General features: G+C 53.6%; 1 protein-coding gene across 10 annotated transcripts in view; it reads left to right on the top strand.

Annotated features, from left to right (window-relative positions):
• LOC144934103 (calcium-activated potassium channel subunit alpha-1a-like) overlaps positions 1 to 19,752 on the top strand; it is a 106,397-nt gene extending 86,645 nt beyond the window's left edge. For 2 of the 10 annotated variants that reach the window (XM_078859497.1, XM_078859488.1), the window contains 6 exons: positions 475 to 605; positions 4,863 to 5,057; positions 5,408 to 5,526; positions 6,394 to 6,591; positions 7,759 to 7,778; positions 10,267 to 19,752. In XM_078859497.1, the coding sequence (XP_078715623.1) occupies positions 475 to 605; positions 4,863 to 5,057; positions 5,408 to 5,526; positions 6,394 to 6,591; positions 7,759 to 7,778; positions 10,267 to 10,418 (815 nt within the window). In that variant the 3' untranslated portion in view covers positions 10,419 to 19,752. Of the gene's footprint in view, positions 1 to 474; positions 606 to 4,862; positions 5,058 to 5,407; positions 5,527 to 6,393; positions 6,592 to 7,758; positions 8,000 to 9,030; positions 9,067 to 10,266 lie in introns of all 10 variants that reach the window. The other 8 variants (XR_013637132.1, XM_078859495.1, XM_078859496.1 and 5 more) reach the window with 8 other exon arrangements.
• The last annotated feature ends 507 nt before the right edge of the window (positions 19,753 to 20,259 follow it).

The raw sequence follows: 20,259 nt of genomic DNA, 5'->3' as shown, positions 1-20,259 counted from the left end.
CTTTCGGTAAAATCACGTAGAATGGAAATAATAAAATAATAAAAATAAAACATAATAAAATAATTCTCACGACGTTTCGGCCACAACGCAAGCAGCCGTCCTCAGGTGAAGAACAAGTCTGTCTTCTCGACTTCTCGACAGACCTGTTCTCCACCTGAAGACGGCTGCTTGCGTTGTGGCCGAAACGTCGTGAGAATAATTTTATAATGTTTTATTTTTATTATTTTATTATTTCCATTCTATGTGACTTTACCGAAAGAACTAAGAAGATCTCTCTCATTACCAACGCTCCCCCCTCCCCGCCCACCCGTCTCGTCACACTCGCTCTCGTCCTTTCGCCCTCCCGTGCCTTACTCTCCCTCCCTTCCTCCCTCCCTGCCCTGACCTGCCCTGCTTGCCCTTCCTGCCTCCCTCCCTCCCTCCCCTCCCTGACCTGCCCTGCCTCCCTCCTCCCCGTCGGCCGGTGTCGCCCAGTCAACGACTCGAACGTGCAGTTCCTGGACCAGGATGACGACGACGACCCCGACACGGAGCTGTATCTCACGCAGCCGTTCGCCTGCGGCACCGCCTTCGCCGTGAGCGTGCTCGACTCGCTGATGAGCGCCGTGAGTAGGAGGCCTACAGACACGCCCCCCCGCCCCAGCTTGTACGAAGGCGCGCACGGGCACATTACGTAGACACATCACGTAGACACATCACACGGACACGTACTTACAGCACTGGCTCGCACGCTCACGCTGAACCGTTTCGCGCGCACACAGAGACGAAGATCCCCCGTGTAGCCATAACGGCCTTCGACAGGTGCTCGCTCGCAGTACTCGCCACAAAAGTCTCTTCAAGCACGCACGCACACACACGCACACACATGCACACACGTGCATATATAGCACCATATACGTATGCCAGCACACGATTGGACATTCTTACACACATATGAGTACATACTTGCACATCTAAAAAAGACAAAGAGCCCCCGTATAGCCTTAACATACTGTTGAGTCAAGGGTTGTTAGCGAGCATCTATGAAGGCTGGCACGGCACACGAGGGGGTGGGTGGCCAGCACCACGCCCGGCCGCCTTTGTCTCCCTTGAAGCGACGTTTCCACATTAGTCGTCGGAGCGTACAGAGTGTCCACGCAAACACCAGCTGCAAATCGGCACCGTCGATTCCTGCACGAGAGATTTGATGCACGTATTATGAGCATGACAATCATCCCAAATCGATGCATGGATTATAAATCGACGCAATCGTTCGATTCCCTGGCCCGGGTAATGTCACTGGTGAGTGATGTGTGAACTTGTACTAAAGTTGTGTAAATCTCTACATTTTTAATTTACTATTTTTATTTTTACCAGGTAAGCTCTTTTTCAGAAGCGACCCGGCCACAAATGGTAGCTCACCCAAGTGGCTTATCACGTGGAAATTTAAAGCAGCCAAATACCTTTAACGCATGTTTCTAAATGTGTGGGGGGGGGGGGGGTGCGGGGGGGAACCAGAAGAAATAGAAAAATATCCACACCACTCCAAATATCCATGCATCATCGGGGTCGGGATCGAACTCATGACCTGTATACCAGGCAAGGTAGTTAACATGGAGTGAATTGAGAGCATCAACAGTGGTGTTAATCTATAGTCCTAGGCACTGTTAACCCCGACTCGAAGAGGGGCATGGAATCAACAGCACGGATGGCTGGGTGATACCGAGTTCTAGAGCGTGGTGGCAGCGGAGGAGAATTAGCGACCTCCCGCTGAGCGGATTATTTTGGCGCAGCGATCAAACCGCTGCAACTTTGCAAACTGCTGCCGCGGGCAGGTTTCTACCCGCCGGCGCGGTCATTTGTTTTCCGTGCGAAACGCTCCGCACTCGAGCTGATGGGAGCTCCGCGTTTTCCTGGGCCATCTGACAACGGGTCGCTCGCGTGTGCCGCGTTCCTGGCGCGTCCCCCCCCCCCCCCCGCTGCGCCGTTCCTACTGCTGTCCCGATCAGATTTAAACGCGTTTCTTTTTTTGTTGCAATAAATTACAAATAATTACACCCCGCCGTCTGACAGGCAGCCCCGGAACTACAGGGATGCCTCTAATTAGGGATTCCTGGGAGGTCTCGCCAGTCGAGATGAATCGGTAATAACTGCCATGAATTCAGGTTGCAACCTTGCCGCCTTAACTCTTAACGCCGTGATGTCGAGAGCCCGCGTTGCTTTGGTACCGGGCGCACGAATTCGCACAAATTAAACCGCGATTCTGGCCGGCCACCTGCGTGTCCCCCTTGTGCCGTCTGACGGAAAATCGCATCGCTCCAGGCGGCGCGGTAACGGTTCGCCGTTTTTACGGAGCGCCTACGATCGCGGTGGCAGAGACTGCCGGTGTGTCGTCGGCGTTTTCGGACTGGCGGGACGCGGATTTCTGGGATAAATGAGTACAGTAATTACTCTGGCTATTAACACCACCACCCCCTAGCCATACTTGACCACGCGCTGGTCAGTGCACGTGGGTCAATGCGGGGAGCACGGACGCGAGAGGAATGGAAGTGCAGCACCAGCGATGGATTTTTTTACCGATATATTTCCCCCCCTCCCCGAATGGCACCGCTTCTGACGATTAAGATAATTCGGAAGTGTCGACTGTGAGGTTGTAGCTTCTTTAGAGATGGGTCCAGTCAGGGTTCATTTCCAACCTGGTCTGTCCGGGTCGGCAGTCTGGAAAAATATCCCTGTGCCCGGCACACTGCGTCCGGTATCCCTCTCGCTACGGCTGCGGATACTGCTTGCCACGTGCGACCCACTCCCAAGTCTCATCGGTGACCCGGAGAACATTCGGCGAGGACTCGAGCGAGCTGTGACGCTGCCTTGACCGGCCCTGGTCGAGTCCAAAGCAAGAGCCGGAGCTGTGGGTCAGCCGCTCTGAGCGTGCATAACGTGAGGCCAGCGGAGTGAGCGTTAACGGGAGCTCCCTGACGATAAACTAACCGGACAGCAGTTTTGCCAAAGTAAACCCTAACTGCGAGCGGAGTAATGAACAACCGTGCTACTGCCACCTTGCGTTACCGACGCACGCCTCGCCAGCCTGTCGCTCCGTCTGAGTTTCTCCAACCTCCCCCCACTCTCCCACCCACTCCCACCACCACCCTCCGCCCCCCCCCCTACCCACGTCTCGCCTGCTGCAATGTAAATGAATTCAGAGTTCAAATTGCGAGCGTTTAAGTGACGCTGTGCAAATCGCAATCAACTCTCGATCGCCCGTGGTGTCGTCTCTATCCACGGGATTAATTACGAATCAAAATGTTATTAACACCGTCACACAATGGACCTCATCTAGCAGTGGAGCGACAGAGGGCTTTTGAAAACCATAGCGGAGTGGTACAACGGTAGCGCAGTGCTGCACGAATAACCTCGCCATCTGAGTTCGATTCCCTGCAGTGGCTAGTAGCGACCACTGCCCATTCCCAACCCACACTGATCCAGTGTGGTGAAGTAGGGTCAAACAATCCCCCACGATCGACACGGAGTGTGGACGCCGCCTTCGTCCAGCGGATGATATACAAAGAGGCAGTAAAGATTGTGGTCAACATTTCTTGCATGGTGAAAACGGGTGTACGAAAATAAAATAACAAAAATACACGAATAACAGCGTCATTGTCGGCAGCACAGCGAATGAGTACGGTCTTTACGGGGCAGATGATGGCAAGAGATGAGAACACATCACACGCCGCTCTGAACTTAAGTGCATCCATCATCGAGACGATGGTGCCCTCGCCATTCATTTACACATGCCCGCGCACACACACACGCTGTAAGCTGTGCTGCTTCAGGGGCAGGTGAGAGGAGGTCGCACAGTGAGCTGGCACGCCTGAGATCCTGGGCCCAGATCCACGCAGCCGCCTGTCATTAAACCGGGTTCTCGAGTCTAGTGAGGTGATGGTTTAAGCGTGGTCACCAATGACTGTCGTGTTAAATCATGTGGATACAATTCCTTTTATGAAGAATTTTAAAGAAATATCGCTTTGACTGCAATGCAACAAACAATCTCATTGGCAGAGTGCATGGCAACGCACCGCTCCCTGCTGTGTGCACCAGAGGTCACTCGAAGGGATCTGGGCACTAGTTCTGTGATATCCGCTTTCACGGGTCGTTCTCTAAACCGCGACAACAAAGGGGTGTAAATGTAATTATATATAAAATACGCAATATAGTCCAAGGGCTCATTTTCAGGAGGGTCCTACTCCTGCCGCTACATTGGGTTTTTATTTTCAGATGTTTTAAGCCAATTAACGATGAGCTGTGTTCATTATACAAGCCGGAGGAAACCGGAGCCCATAGAGAAAATCCACACGCCCGAGGGGAGAGGCAGCCCTCTACCCCCTCACGAATCTAAACCGATGGCGCTTCGTCCACTTGCTCTACTGCCTTTGCTTGGCAAGCCAGGGAATTGCGCTCCTGCAGGAAGGGAGTTTCACAACGTCTGTGCGCGGTGATCCACCAGCCCTCGCTGCTGCGGCCTCCACAGCGCTGGACTACAGGCAGCCACGTGCAGCAGCAGCAGCGTAGCCACCACCAGCACCGCCCGGGCCTGCAGCCTCTCGTGGTGCCGTGGACGATTTTTTGCGAGAGCGTGTCCCCCGTCCCCTTGTCTGCGTCCGACTGTTCCTAGCACGGCACGAGCGTCGTGGTGACGTCGCCGCCACTTGGGAGCGATCGGCGGCTGTCGGGGTACTGGAATACGCGCGTCGCTATCTTGTCGAGCGCTCGAATAGATGGGTGGCCGACGGGCGATCGAACGCCTGCGATTCTTTCGGCGGCGCTCGTCGGATGCCGCCCGCCGATTTTACCGCTCGCGGTGCTAACGGCCGCGTACGCTCCCGCAGACGTACTTCAACGACAACACGCTGACGCTGATCCGCACGCTGGTGACGGGAGGAGCCACGCCCGACCTCGAGGCCCTGCTGGCGGAGGAGAACGCCCTGCGCGGCGGCTACAGCACGCCGCAGACGCTCGCGAGCCGCGACCGCTGCCGCGTGGCGCAGCTGGCGCTGTCCGACGGGCCCTTCGCTGACCTCGGGGTACATCCCCCGCGCACGCACACACGCACACGCACGCACACACACGCACACACGCACACACGCACACGCACACACGCACACACACACGCACGTACACGCACGCACGTACACGCACGAACGCACGTACACGCACGCACACACACATGCAAACACACACGCACGCACACACGCACACACACACGCACACACGCACGCACGCACGCACACATGCACGCACACACGCACGCACACACGCACGCACACACGCACGCACTCGAGCATTCCGTTACGCCGTGAACCATCGCGGCGTTAACTGCTCTGGAAGGGCGGCGTTCCTCGCCACCGGCTAATGTGCGGCGTGCGTGTGGCAGGAGGGAGGCTGCTACGGCGAGCTCTTCTGCAAGGCCCTCAAGACGTACAGCATGCTCGCCTTCGGGATCCACAGACTCCGAGACGCCCACCTCAGCACCAACAGCCCGTCACCCAAACGGTGAAGCGTGCGCACCCCCCACCCCTCCCCCCCACCCCCCGTACAATACCCTCCCACGCACGGCCGGCATCATCTTCATTATCATCAGCCACGTTCTATCCACTTCTGGGTGAAGGATTCGGCATCCCCCCGCGGTCTCGCGACGCGGAAATCCGCACGAGTTGATCTCGTCGCGCTATCGCGGTGGCGGCGTTGGTGGCAGGCGTCCACGTGGGGCGCGATCCCTCCCTTGGCTGCCACTCCGTCGCTAGCCTCGACCGCTTGCCATCCTGTGGCTCATCGCCACGTGACTGCCTTCCCGCTTGTCTGCGGTCAGCCAGAACCTCCGAGTCGTTCTCTCTCTACGAATATGAGCGTCGCATTGTAAGTTGAAATTATGATACATCGTGACCGTTATCATCCCTTCTAGCGATGTGTTCTTCCGCAGCCCACTTGTGTACACGCGCCGAGCGTACCAGAGTGTTCGGGCGATCTCTACCGGGGGCGGATAAATCGCGGCTCATAAGCGGCGGGTCCCCCCCCCCCCCCACGCCGGGCCATTCCAGCGCGGCTCCATGGAGACGCGGATGATTTGTAACTTTTCAACGGGACCTTAATTTCAAAGAAAAAAATTCTGCAGAAGCGGGAGAGGCCCCGGGGTCACTCGCCCACCTGGCAGCGGAGCCACATACGAGTTCACCTGGAGCGCTGCCGCAGATTTCTAAAGTACAAAGCAGGCGACCGGCGCGAGAACGAAACGCCGGCGGCTCGTCGGCTCGTGACGTTGGCCGCCGGTCAACAACGACCACGACCGCCCGGCACACTCCCCCCCCACCTCCACCCCCACCCCACCGAGTGACGCGCGTTCCTCTCCCGCGGGTCGCGCAGCTACGTGATCACCAACCCGCCCTACAACTTCGAGCTCTTCCCGAGCGACCTCATCTTCTGCCTCATGCAGTTCGACTTCAACGCGAGCCAGCCGCGCGGCTCGCACTCCTTCACGGGCAAGCACACCGCCTCGCTGCACTCCATCTCCTCGGCCACGTCCCGCCACAACAAGCCCAGGGCGAGGGACCCCAAGGCCAAGTGAGTGCCAGGTGCCCTGCTGGGCCCCCCAGGGCGTGATGTGGGGTGGGGGTGGCGGGGGGCCTCTATCCCTTCCTACATATATATTTTTTTAATATCGCGTAACGGTCGGAACACTCAACTTGCAATGTGGACGTCGCCAGTTCTCATTTCTCTAACACTGCTTTTTGTGTTTAGTTTGTTGTCCTTGCCCCAGCACCTCCGATTAGCACGGTTGGCTACGTACGGTGCGAATGAAGTTCAACGTACACACGCACAGTTCGATTTGATCTCCCGGAGTGGCAGTCCTCCTAGCCGCTCACCAGAATCGATGGGTGCACCACCACCGCGAGTGAATGTGGGGTCAAATGTGGTTACCTCCCACCTCTTCCAAGTCGTATGGCCCAGGTCCCGCGCTTTGACGAATAAGGGAATTGTACGGGAGAGCCCATTTTATTCATCCAATGGACAGTCAACTACAGTGGTTTAGTGTTCCTTGTCCATCCGATGTTACACAAAGACCTTCGGTTTCCGGATCGCCCTGCGTGTTGCTCCACCTTCTAAGGAACTCGGGAACTCCCGGAATAACTCAGGAACTCAGTTCCTGGAGAAGCTCCCAGCGCGTGAACGTTGGACATCGTGTCGAACAAAAACATTGCGGCACGAGCCAAGACCCCATCGGAGAGCTACGCGGCAGCGCATCGGGGAAAACCTCCGCGGTCGTTGCGCTGCTACGCTGTTGTTTCCCTCACTGCCGGTGGCCTAACCTCGTCTTCCGTGCCGCCCTCTGTTGCGTGCGTGTGTGCGTGCGTATGCATGTGCGTGCATACGCGTGTGTGTGCATGCATGTGTGTGCGTGCATGTGTGTGCGTGTGTGCGTGTGTGTGTGTGTGCGTGTGTGTGCGTGCGCGTGTGTGCGTACGCGTGTGCGTGCGTGTGTGTGCGTGCGTGTGTGTGTGTGTGCGTGTGTATGTGCGCGTGTGTGTGCGCGTGTGTGTGTGTGTGTGCGTGTGTGTGTGTGCGTGTGTGTGTGCGTGTGCGTGTGTGCGTGTGTGTGTGCGTCTGTGCGTGTGTGCGTGTATGTGTGCGTGTGTGTGTGTGCGTGTGTGCATGTGTGTGCGTGCGTGCGTGTGCGTGTGTGCGTGCGTGCGTGCGTGCGTGTGTGTGTGCGCGTGTGATCGCACCCAGGAGTAACCGCCCTGGCGCAGGTATTTAGCACAGAGGTCACTCGCCACAGCATGAACCCAGCATGAAGCCACCTCCTCACCTCCTCCTCTTCATTCTTCTTCTTTGAATCTCTCTGCTTGGGACTCACGAGGAATTCGCTTCTTACCCATCGCCGCTGATTTTCTTGAATTTTATTTCCTTCTTCGTCATGATTTTTCAATCTTTTGAGTTTCTTTTTCGGATGCTTCTGACGACCAACGGGGTACGCGCACCACAGCTCACCTCGGGTTAAAACGCTCGGGTACAAGAGAGTTTCAAATGTTTCAGTAGAACCTAACATATGGACACCGATGAACACGAATAATTACAATCGTTTATGATCGTAATTGTGTCGGTGCACTGCTGGGCGAAGGCCTGCCTGTTGATTGTGTTGAGCGTCATACTTCACCATGCTGGTGCAATGGCGGGCTGGTGAACTGGGTACCCAGAACCGGTTCAGATATCAATCGCCGAGTTCGATGTGCAATGCGCCCCCGCGGATTACTGACACTGGCTGAGAGGCAACGACGGTGATACCGGTGGCAGACAGATGGACTGACAGACTGACTGACGGATGCACTGATGCTGACTGACAAATTGAAAGTAGGTTTGTTTTTGGGTTTTTTGCTTTAAAGCGAGGAACCCCCTCCGGCTGATTTTACTCAGAAAATGGTCAAAAATGGAACTCCGTCAAAAAGTGTAATGCTGCGTTTGACACGTCTGCAAGGCTGACGGGAATGTCTTGCTTACTGTGTTGGTGATATCAAAACACCAAACATGTCGGTTTGTTCGTGCTCCGGCAATCTTTACAACCTTGTAGCAGAGTTTGGAATTGTAAAAAAAATATCACAAAAACCTGGATCGACAAATTCCCAATGCAGTTGCAGCTGTGCAACGGTTATGGCACTGCACGATTCCCGGACGTGGCTAACAACGTTAGTGGCGAGTGACACCACAACCGCACTGACCAGCGCGGTGAAGTATGGTCAAACAACTCCCCACGACCGGCATGGACCGGAGGCGCCTGCATCCAGAAGTGGATTGATAAACGAGTAACAGCCTCTAAATGTTTCGTACGGGCGACTTAAATTAATTTTATAAAATACATGACAGCTAAATTTGCAACATTCACACACACCTGACCTGTAGCCTGATGTACACGATTTTCAATTTGTGTTTATATTTGCGTTTCTATGCTTTGTTTGCGACAGTTTGCATTCACTTTTCGTTTTGTTTCTAATCCCCACCTTTTAGCGAAAGCGGTGCAGCCCTTGGATTAATACGCAACCGGTAATTACTGTCGCTGTGCCGTGGGCCGTGTGTACATATCTTGCTAGGCGTGCAAGTCGGCTGGCGTAGCTATCGAGTGTGCAGACGGTGCAACTGCACAGGGCCGCCACCCACGTGCCTACCACCCCTCCTCAGCCTATCAGGGCGGTGAAGGGAAATGGAGCTGGGGAGGGACCATTTAATTCGTTGTACCAGGGCCCGTGCCAACCACGCTACACCGCTAGTGACAACAACGAGCACAATGCATCACAGGCCTGGCTGCGCGCATATCTCTCGAGAATTAACAGAGAGGGAACACAATTTATTGCAGGAACAATGCGACTTAAAACGAAAATGACCAAACACGTTGCACCCATTGGCCAGAGGGGCAGGCCCACCCAGAGGTTCAGAATTCCACGTGGGGCCTCTTTCTCATTCGCTACGTTCAAGCCTACATCAGAATTCAAACAAAATTACCACTTTTTCGATCAAATCATTACATAATTATAATAACGCAATGCAACAAGACAAACCAGGCCGCTCGTGAGGACCCTCTTTTGTGTGAGGCCCATGTCACACTGTCCCTGCGACACCCCGCCACCACCAAGTCGGGCATCCCTTTGAAGGATGCCCCCAGCACTGGGCTACAAATGGGGGGCAGCACCCATTTCATCCCTGTGCCAACCACGCTATGCCGCCGATTGCAGTGCATGCTCGTGCCGCAGTATCCCGTGCCGTGGCCGTACTTTCTCGCCCGTTGTAGAGCCGCGTTTTCTCTAAACGTCGCCGTGGCTTCAGAGACATTTCCATTCCATCGCCCCGCTCCGAGCGGCTGCCGCGACGCTCTCCCGCGCCGTCGAAGCCGCCCTTCTCGGCTCGCACCGCGCGCGTCGGTCCGGCGCGACGTCCGGCGCGTCGTCGTAGCTCCGTGCGCCGCGCCCCCAAGAAGCTCCCGGACACGCGGAGCGGAACGTCGGACGTCGCGCCCGACGGCCACGCGGCACGACCCGAAAACGCGGCGGAGAAGCCGTGGGGCGCAATCGCAAAAACCTACGCGGCGGTTTTATCGACGGTCGTCTTTTTTTTTTGTAATTTCACTGATGCTTTTGTCATTTTTGTAACGGTGTTGCGTGCGCATGTGTGTGCCTGTGTGTGCGCGTGCGTGCGTGGTATCCCTCCCTTGTCCTTCTCTCCGTGTCACCCTCCTACCTGTCACGGCAGACAAGCAGTGGTACCCCGACGAGGTGGAGGATGCAGTCAACCGCAACATACTCATTAAGCCGATGAATCCGCAGCTGTCAAACCAGATCAACCAATTCAAGGCGATAGGCAGCCCGATCCCTCCAATCCGGGAGATGGAGGATGAATGCTGAGATTTCGCTGCCTCATCGCTCTCACGCGCTCTCTCTCTCTTTATCTCTCTTTCCGCTGAATAACACTCTCGCGTTGCGTAGCGCCAGTGAACGATACCCGGGGACGGGTTGTCAAGGCGCACAGATACCACGAGATGCTTTGAACTGCAGCAAATTGCTGAGTAGATTGCGAGCGAGCGTGGCTTGGCATGGGCTCTGGTGCATAGAATCAAACGAGCCGTCCTCCATCCCCACCGCCCCACCACACACGCGCCCTTCATAGCCAAAATGCGCGTTGCCGGTGCAGTTGCACCGCCTGCACACTCGACGGCGACTGCGCCGCTGCTGCGCATCACGCCTGACCCCGGCGCGCCGTCCCCCCCTTCCTCGCCGCTGCCTTCCACGCGTCGCAAACCTCGACCGCGTCCGCTCGTGCGTCGAGCTGGCGCCAAAGGTGAGGCTGAGACGACGCGGCTTGGGTGCCCGATCTGCGTGTCTCCACGCTCTTCCCTCTACCCCATCGGAGTCTCCTCCCCGCCTCCTCCGCCTCCTCCGCCTCCACTGTGAGAATTGACCAAAAGCTCACTGGCGTTAAACGGCGCGGTCCGCGCGAGTGTTCGAGAGGGTCGTGGCCAGCGGCGTCGTTATGCACGAGTGCGCAGGCCGTGCAACTGCGCCGGGGTCCATCGGCCGGAGGGACCCAGAGGCCCCAGGGATTACAAAGAGAGGTGGGGGTGGGGGGGGCGGTTAGCCTGTTTGGGGGGTCCCATAGCATGCTTTACACCGGGGCCCATGCCAATGACGCCACGCCGCGGGTTTTAAGAGTTGCCAGGAATCGAGTTGCGCGAAGATTCATCGCGTGAAGAAATATCGCGGCGTGCGTGATTCTAAGCCGGGGGGACAAGCCCACGTGACGTCGATTGCCGAAGTCGCTGACAGCTGCCATTCATCCTGGCCCAGGGTTTCCTGTACATGTCAACGGTTTGCTGTTGTCAGGGAAGGCATTTCTACCGCTACACCATCCCTGCAGTAGAATCTGCATCAAAAAATCCCCCTCCGCCGCGTGTAGCCTTTAAGAGACTGTTGGGGGCACGTGCTGTTAGCGAGCACCGATGAAGGCCCGACCGATGCACCACATCCTGGTGGTGGTGCCTGCACCACGCCGAGCCGCCTCCTGTCTCCCGAGTGCCGATGTTTACGCACCGCACCAGGTCCTCTTTTAAAGCGGAGTCGACCTTGGGGAGGCCCGGAGCAGGTGCCGATGTCACGTCGTCACTGGCGATGCTAGCCGCGGCTGGGGAATTGAACTCGGGTGCCGCTGCGTTTCATGGCACGGCGCGCTAATCGCAGGGCCACCGCTCAGTCTGGGTGAACGCTGGCGTCGCACGCGAACCTTGACGTTTCCCAATTTGCACAAAGCCTACTTCTACGTCACATTCCAGTCATAGGTATATGCGTTCAATAATAATGGATTTAAAATAATTATTATATTACACCTACAGCCCTTCTTTCAGTTCCACTGCTGGACGAAGGCCTCCACACGCCACGTGGGGGGGGGGGGGGGGGCTCTCATGGCGATTGTTGAACTGCTCGACTCTGTTCGGGCAAGGGTGGCGCGCAGGAATAACCGGTCCAGATATCGCTCGCCACCGATGCAAGCCACGGCGGGAATGGAATCGCTCAGGGTCACCGGGTGTTCATTTCGCGGTGCGCTAAAACCCACTGCGCACCGCGCGTTCACGTGTGCGGGCGTGTAGTCACTTGAAGATGTTTCTTGTTTTGTTGCGGTTGCACCCGAGTCAAGAGCCGCATGGCTCACAGGGTTATACCTAATACATGAAACTCAAACGAGTGTGCACCAAAAGGGGTGCACGGAAATCCGTGGGAAGTCGGTCGATTTTAGAATCACGTCTCCCCTAATAATGACGGCAGGCTTGTTTTGAAGCCGAGTCCCGGTCACGCGTTGTTCTACGCGTGCCGTGCAGTGTGTCCGTCGGCGTTACGGTTTTTAGAAGAAAAAATAACCGATTGATAATTAATCGTTGTCGCGTCCGTATTTTTAACCATCCCGCGTGGGAGGCGAGCAATCTGCCCCGTAGCCCGTGGGTAACAATGACGTCATATCCACCAGGTCTCCTCCTCCATCGAGGAGGAGATCTGTAGCTTTCGACTCTGAATTCATTTGCATTGCAGCAGGCGAGACTTGGGCTGGGGTTGAGGGTGGAACGGGAGGCGGGGGGGTAATCTGTGTGAAATGAAGATTGCCTCTTTCACTTTGAAGTGCTGGTAGCAGCCACAGTGGAGAGACCTCGTGGTATTTGAACATCAATCGCGGCTACCGCGCTCTCGACTCGGCGTGTCCGGCGAAGAAATCGTGCGATTTTGTCGGCGCGTGTCGGAGCGCGCCACCACCCCACGACCCAGTCAACCCCGCAGGGTTGAGCCTGGCCCGGATGGCTCATAGCCACCAGGGCTTGCCACGTGTTGTAAGCGTGGCGGGCGGGGGGGGGCCTCGTGTGCTAGCTCGGGTTTTCTCCGAGTTCTTAGCTTTCCTGGCACGCGAAACCAAATGCTCGTGAATGTAACCGGAGGAAACACATTCCAGCAGGACACTTCTCAAAGAGAGCCATGAGACTCAGGCCTTCCAGAGTAACTCATTGACAGGAATAATATTAAACGTAAGAATAGGTTTTACCTTTTCAGGCAATAAAAACAGTTGTGTCAAGATGTTAAAACACCAAACAGAATCCTTATTCAAGGAATCAAGTCTGCATTAACCACGCGTACTTGTGGTGAACATGCAAACAAACATGCTTTGATAAGATGTTTGCATTGCCTTTGAAACTGATTGGCCTACACCAGGGACAGCCTCCTTTATGGCCGAGTCTCACTCCCAGTATCAGACCAGAGAACGCCAAACGGCGAACAGTTCAAAGACAATGCCACACGTATCAGAGCATTTGTAGCTGGGGGTGAGCAACTGTATAATTGGACCTTTTTTCCAGTATTAAAAAGGTCCCATGATACGAATAATATTGTTCGTTAGAGGGCAACGCTACATTTACACTTTCATATGTAAAACAAAATTCAGACGCATGGGCACTCCCAGAAGTGGGTGAAGGTAGAGGCGCAGCCCTGCAATTGCTCACGCACGCCACTGCTGACAGAGCTAGGAGTGGGGAAGTCATCCGTTGATTGCCCTGTGTACGCCTTTAAGATTGCTGATGATGTCAAGAAGGATTCGTAAATCACAGTGATGGGCAGTTGAGACAGTCTGCAGCTCGTGGTGGTGGTGGCGGCGGAGTTGGTAATCGTGTATTAAATTACAGCATTTACAAACGTGTACTCTGTATTATACACGTAAACCTTTCGGCGCATCGTCCACGGACTTGCACACGGGGCAATTCACCCACAACAGCTTCAGGTCATTCAGGGATAAGTCAGGAATCAAGTATAGATTGCCTAAAAATGTCATTCAGACTTAACGCTCGGTAATGTGGGGGAGTTGTTTGACTATACTTCACCGCTTAACATGTAGGCTTTCACAACCAATATCATCCATCATACAGGGGTTTTTTTGGGGGGGTTAGATCGCGTAAATATAAATGTGTCGTTAAACCCGTCACCACCCGACAACCAACTAGTAAGGGTTGTCACGTAAACAGAACGTGGCCAATTCGTTACTAGTACAGCACACCGGTGTGTTGGACAACAACACCACAGCATTGGTCAGTGCGGCACAGCGCACTCGCTTCGAGAAGTTCGTCTGAACGTGTTGAAGATTTGAGAAGTCTGCCCGAGTTGTTGATTTGCCCTTCAAACTGCCAGGATATTTTGTGTTGAGTTATGCGCAGATTATAGGATTGCCCGCGATATGGTGAAACGAACGATACGATGTACCGACAGACAAAGTCCACGGCAGTGGTGTTGTCTTTCATTGCAACACGCCGTTCTATTGTGCTTATCGTGGTACCGATATATTTTTAAACAAAACAGTTGTATTAGCCGGCAAAAATATTTACGAACTAACAAAAGCAACACACGCAGAGAAAAGTGAGGTTCAAACTAAATGGCTATTTTAGTGATTCAATTGCTGCTTTGCAGAATGTCGGTCACATGACACGGTCATCGGCGTGGTTAATTAAGTTTGTTAATTAGCTCTCGACGGCAAGCTTGTGTGAATTACGAAGTTGGAGAACGTTTCGGTGGAACCTTGCCTCGCCCCTGGAAGTTCAGACGGCAAGGCAACGAGAAACAGGGAACGATAGCGATCGCGAAACACACAAAATTACGAGGGGTGGGTGGGGGGGGTTGATATCGCGATAATTATATCGTGATAATTACATCGCGAAAACATGATATCGCGATAATCGTCGTGACGATTCGTATTGTCGTAAATTATATCACGGCAACTCTAAATATATATATAGCACGAATGCAGGACACTGACAACAACACGTAATAACGTACGCGTGAAAAACAATGATTGTCGTGAACGTACACGCCGCCGTCGGTATGACCTTCATGACATTAAAGCGGCGAAGGCGTCGGGCGATTATTTTTATTTTCATTGCAGACCCCGGTGCCTGCCAGCTGATTTGCTTGGACGCGGAGTGAGCCACTCGGGCCGCTCGTGCGGCCACCACGTTCCTGTTGGCAACTCAGAGACGGGGAGATGCGCCGCGATGAATGAACGGGAGCGCGGGTTGGACGTGAGCGCGCGTGTGGCCGCGATGTCACTCGTGCCTGGGTCGCACGCAACATCTCCACACGGCTGCGATGCGATGTGAAGTGCACGTTCGATTCATTGTGCATGTTGTGGTTGCAGCATCGGTAGGGCTCTTCAGTAACCCCCCCCCCTCACTACCCACTCAGCCTCCAAATATAAAGATCCCCCCGTATATAGCCTTTAACAGACTGTTGGGACAAGTGCTGTTAGCGAGCACCTATGAAGGTCTGCACGGCACACGAAGGTAGTGGCTTGGCCACACAAAGACAAATATCCCCCGTATAGCCTTTGACAGACTGTTGGGGCAAGTGCTGTTAGCGAGCACCTATGCGTGTGTGTGTGAGCGCTCACCACACGCGAGCACAAGAGGCAGGCACGTGGCTTTGAATGCATTAAATACAATAAATGATCATCTTTAAAAAAGTGACCACACTGAACTGCCTGGGGGGGGGGTAAAGAAAACTGAAGCTGTAATGTGAATTGCAAACTGCAACGCGGAGAGGCGTTAACTCGGCCGGTTTACTGAAACTTACAGTGGTTGGTCGGCTCGGAGGGAGCGCGTGGCAGCCCAACTGCTGGGACGTGGGGGCGAGAAAATGTGTTTTGATGCCTTTAGGGAGGGAGCGGTGGATAATCGGTATTCTTCTCGTTGGTGGGTTGGCCTAGCACGTATCTAAGTGATCTATGCGCGACCTATTAGATGTACGAATGCATATTACCGGCTATAATCACCAAGAAATGTCTGTCCGTCCCGCGCGTGACGTCACTCCACATGAGGCCCACCCCCCGCGTGACGTCACTGCACATGAGGCCCGCCCCCCCTCATTAATATTCATGAGTGGGTGGATTTTTACACTAACGCAGAGTGAGGTCGAGCTGAATTAAATAATTGATTACGCAAAGTCGCTTCAAACGTGACGTTTCTTTACAGAAAGTGACGGTAAAAAATTAATCTCCGCAACAGAGTGCTACATCCGTGCGTGACGTCACTGCAATGGAGCCCCCCCCTTAATTAATATTCATGCCCGCGTGGAAATTTACACTAACGCACAAGATCGCGCATTCCACATGCCGCACCCCTCCCATTAATAATCTTGAGCAGGTGACGTCACTCCACATGGCGCACCCCTCCCCAATAACCATTAGCGGGTGACGTCACTCCACATGGAGCAACCCCCCCCCTCATTAATAATCATGAGCTGAACAATTTTTCTATTGAATATTTCAGATTTACTGCAATATACACTCACCCTCCTTGGACGGGCAAACAAGCTAGTTTGAATTATATTGGTCATTCACACAACTCCAACCTCTAACCTTGGACCAACTGGTGCATAAGCAAGGAGAAGAATCACGTGGCAATGGATCAAAAATGTCAGTGGGACATGTATACTCTATATATCTATGTATTAAGGTGTACGTTTGATACATTTATTTACGTATTTATTTATAACGCCTCTTAACTAGCGAGGGCCGAGTTGGGAGTGAGGCGCTGCTCGCTCTGCGGAACACGGAGAGAAACGTCGCAACAACAGGGCGCCATGTTGGCGAGATGTTAACTACCTCGCCTGGTACGCAGGGGGTCGTGGGTTAGATCCCGACCCTGACGCCTGCTGCTGTATATTTGGAGTTTGCGGTGTCTCTCTCCCCGTGGTCGCGTGGATTTTTCTCCAGGTCCTCTGTCCCCCCCCCCCCCACACACATTTAGAATCGACATCACGCGTTTAGAGTATTTGGTTGCTGCTATAAAATGTCCACGTGATGTTGATGACGAGCCACTTCGTTGAGCTGTCATTTGTGATCGCCAGGTCGCTTCTGACAAATAGCCACGGAACTCAGTGGGGCCTTACCTGGTCGAAACACCGAATAAGCCCCTCTCCTCTCCCGTGCGGTTATCTTGCGGGTCGCTGCCCTGGTTCGATCGGTGCGATTCATCTGACGCTCACCGCCCACGTTCCAGAAACTTCTCCCAGAACTTGAGGAGCGAAAGAGGGTCCCAGGACGTGGAGCGAAACGTCGGACATCGTACCAAACATCGCGTGGAGCAGCCCGAAAGCACATCTGATAGCTACACAGCACAAATCGTGACAAAAAAGACCCCTATATTGTTATTTGGTGACGCTGCTGCGTCCGCAATGGTGCAGAAGCACAATTAACAGCACAAAATATCAACACATTCGTCAATAACACTGTGTGGCCTTAAAATGAAAAACATATATAATGTGCGACGTTTCGGGCAATGTGCTATGAAGAAGGGCCATCCCCTGAAACGTCGCCTATTCTATATACGGTATATATGCCCCTTTGAATGCAACGGTCTTTATTGACGAACGTGTTGAGTTTTATTTTACTCGGTGGCATACAAATGTGATGTCACGTCAAGTGGAGGCCCTCCAATGTTGGAGGCACCGCGCCCGAACGTAGTCGCCTTCGTGAAATCCGCAGAAGCTGCCCAAGGCCGCTACAGAGATGGCACAGAGAAAAAAAAACCTAAGAGTATGGCACAGAGAGGCAGTGCTGTGGCGACAAAGACAAAGATCTCCCGTATAGCCATGAACTGACTGTTGGGGCAAGTGCTGTGAGCGAGCACCTTATGACGGCCGTCACGACGGACGATGGTGTGGGTGTCCGGTACCATGCCCGGCCGTCTTTGTATCCCCCAAATGCCGACGTTTTACGCACGGCACCAGGTAGTATTCATTTCAAGGCTGAGTCACTGGTGTTGGTGGGCGGCCCTGAGCGGAAATCGAATTCGGGTCGCCGGGTTCGTAGTGCAGCGCGCTAACCGCTGCGCCACCGCTCCCCCACACTCAACTGACGGGGCCACAACCGCCGCTCGACGCTGCTGGGATGGAGCGCGTCTCTTGCGTACTCGCGTCTGTGAGAAGAAAATAACGAGCTTCATAGCTCATCGGATTCCTCCAGTATAAATGAATATTCTGATTGTGTCTGCTCGTCACGCAGCCACGAGGACGAGCAGACACCGACACGTGTTGTTTCATCACTTATCACGGGACCAGAAAGTAATTTTACCTTGTCCCGCAACAAAGCAAACACAATCTATGTTGTGCGTACGGCATGTTGACAACGTGATATGGCTTCTATTTTTAAATATCTGCAGTTTACCGTTGAGGCTCAGCAAGAGGTTCTGTGTAGGTAGGTGTAGGTATGAACTAGGTTAGGTGTGCAGTGGGTTCACACGCTCTGTCTTTGCTTGCGTTTGTGTCGTATATTTATATATCCACACGCGTAGCTGCGTGTGTGTACGCGCGCGCGTGTGTGTGTGTGTGTACAGGCTGGGTTTGTCACGTGCGCTGGTTGATGATTGTGACCGTGTCGATTCCGCCACTGCTACTGCAGCTACCAACTCTCTGCTCACATTGTCAATACTTTCATTCGCCGTCATTGAATTCCACGAGTCAGACGCAAACGTTTGGTCACGTCGTACGTTATTAATTAGTTAACGCAGCTTCTTTACGCCGCCTTATCTGTGTGACTGGTTCGAGGTTTCAATGCCACATCACCATCAGCACCACCGCCGCAAAACAGCATCATAAATTCGCACAGGGTTCCAATTGAGAAGTTTGCAGGATTAACTCGGTTGATTGGCGTTATATTATTTGTTTTTAAACCACGTACTCTCCGTGAGTAAACGTCTCCCAGGATGTAAGCAACCTGATTGGTTCTCTCTGACGGCCACTTACAGGTGTCACGTGATGTCGATGATATTACTCCACGTGCGGTCTTAAACAGCGCCGTTCCTATTGGAGTCGCCCGTCTACGATTGGGCAGCATCTGTCACGTGTGGCCGACGTCGACTTGAAATCCTTTCTGCGATCGGACACAATCCCATCGCGTGCATGCCGACTCGGCCTCTTCGCAGTGTCCCAAATGCATTGATTCAAACATCATGCAGAGGGCAGCTACCGCTGTATCCTGTTCGTGAGGATGATCAGTCGTTCTATGAAAGGATGTTATTCCTTTCTCCGACCTATCAATGTTCATGGCAATTTTTTTGTTTGAATGAATGGCACTTATTCGATCGAAACAAACAAACTCCGGCGCATTGGAAACCCCGAATTAGACGTGATGTGCTCAGCTGTAGCATTGTGCATGTGTACAGTCGCCGAGGATGCTTTCGTTACAGGGAAAAAAAGGTACACAATTGAATCGGATGTTTGAACACGTTAATTATCACACGGGACCTACTTCTGACAAAACCCCATCTCCGACGGTGTGTTTAGCTGAAGCGCGTGTTTAGTTACAGAGTTTGTAAAAACATTTTTGAGATTAATATTTTATCTGCAGGGACAAAGACGCGTAGTGTGTAGCCATGCCTTCAGTCCTGTGTGTCAGATGTAGCGTTTGTGTGCGCGTATACACAACGTGTGGTGCGCCATCTTCACATATTTAAGAAATGTCTGCTGATGAGATGTCAATGTGCATGAGCGTGTGTGCGCGTGTACCCGTGTGCGCGCGCGCGTGCGTGTGTGTGTGTGCATATGATGGGCCTCAAAATGCATATCCCTAATTTATAGATAACGATGTAAATACATGTACATGATTTAATTTTGTATGATTTTTTTCCTGCTATCTGGAATAAAGCCTATGTGATCGGTAAAACCACGTTCCTGTCGATATGCGGTATTCTTCGACACGTCTTGCACGAACTTTGTTGTTTTTTTATGTCACCTCCGGTTTGCAAAACGGGGCGTTGGGAGGGGCATGGTGGGGTGCGGAGGGGCAAATTGAGTTCAGTACTCAAGTTTCTGCGCTTCAAATAGTCCACGGGGCAATGCGGATAAGTGTATCCGTACCACCTAAGGTAGCAAGCAAACCGTTAGTCGTAACCGATTAATTCGACCAAATACGGAGTGAATGACTGGATCAACCCCATGCACTCATTTAAAATAGTTACCGCATAAATGCACTGTCGTTAGCCACGGCAAGAAATCCGAGCCACGCATGTTATGCCACCTCATCCCGCAGGTGGTGCCGACAAAGTGAAACATCTGATCTGGGCTCACGTGGGTGCGTGGGGCCTGGCGGGGAGGAGCAGCAGCGCTCCTCGTGCGGTCCTCGTGCGGTGATGTGCCCTTGAATCGCGCCGCCAGAGGGTGGCGAGCGGTGGCG

The sequence above is a fragment of the Lampetra fluviatilis genome, chromosome 9 (assembly GCF_964198595.1).
Source record: "Lampetra fluviatilis chromosome 9, kcLamFluv1.1, whole genome shotgun sequence".
In the NCBI taxonomy this organism is placed as follows: Eukaryota; Metazoa; Chordata; class Hyperoartia; order Petromyzontiformes; family Petromyzontidae; genus Lampetra; species Lampetra fluviatilis.
The sequence above is the reverse complement of the archived record's forward strand: the minus strand, read 5'-3'. Positions and strand labels throughout refer to the sequence as shown.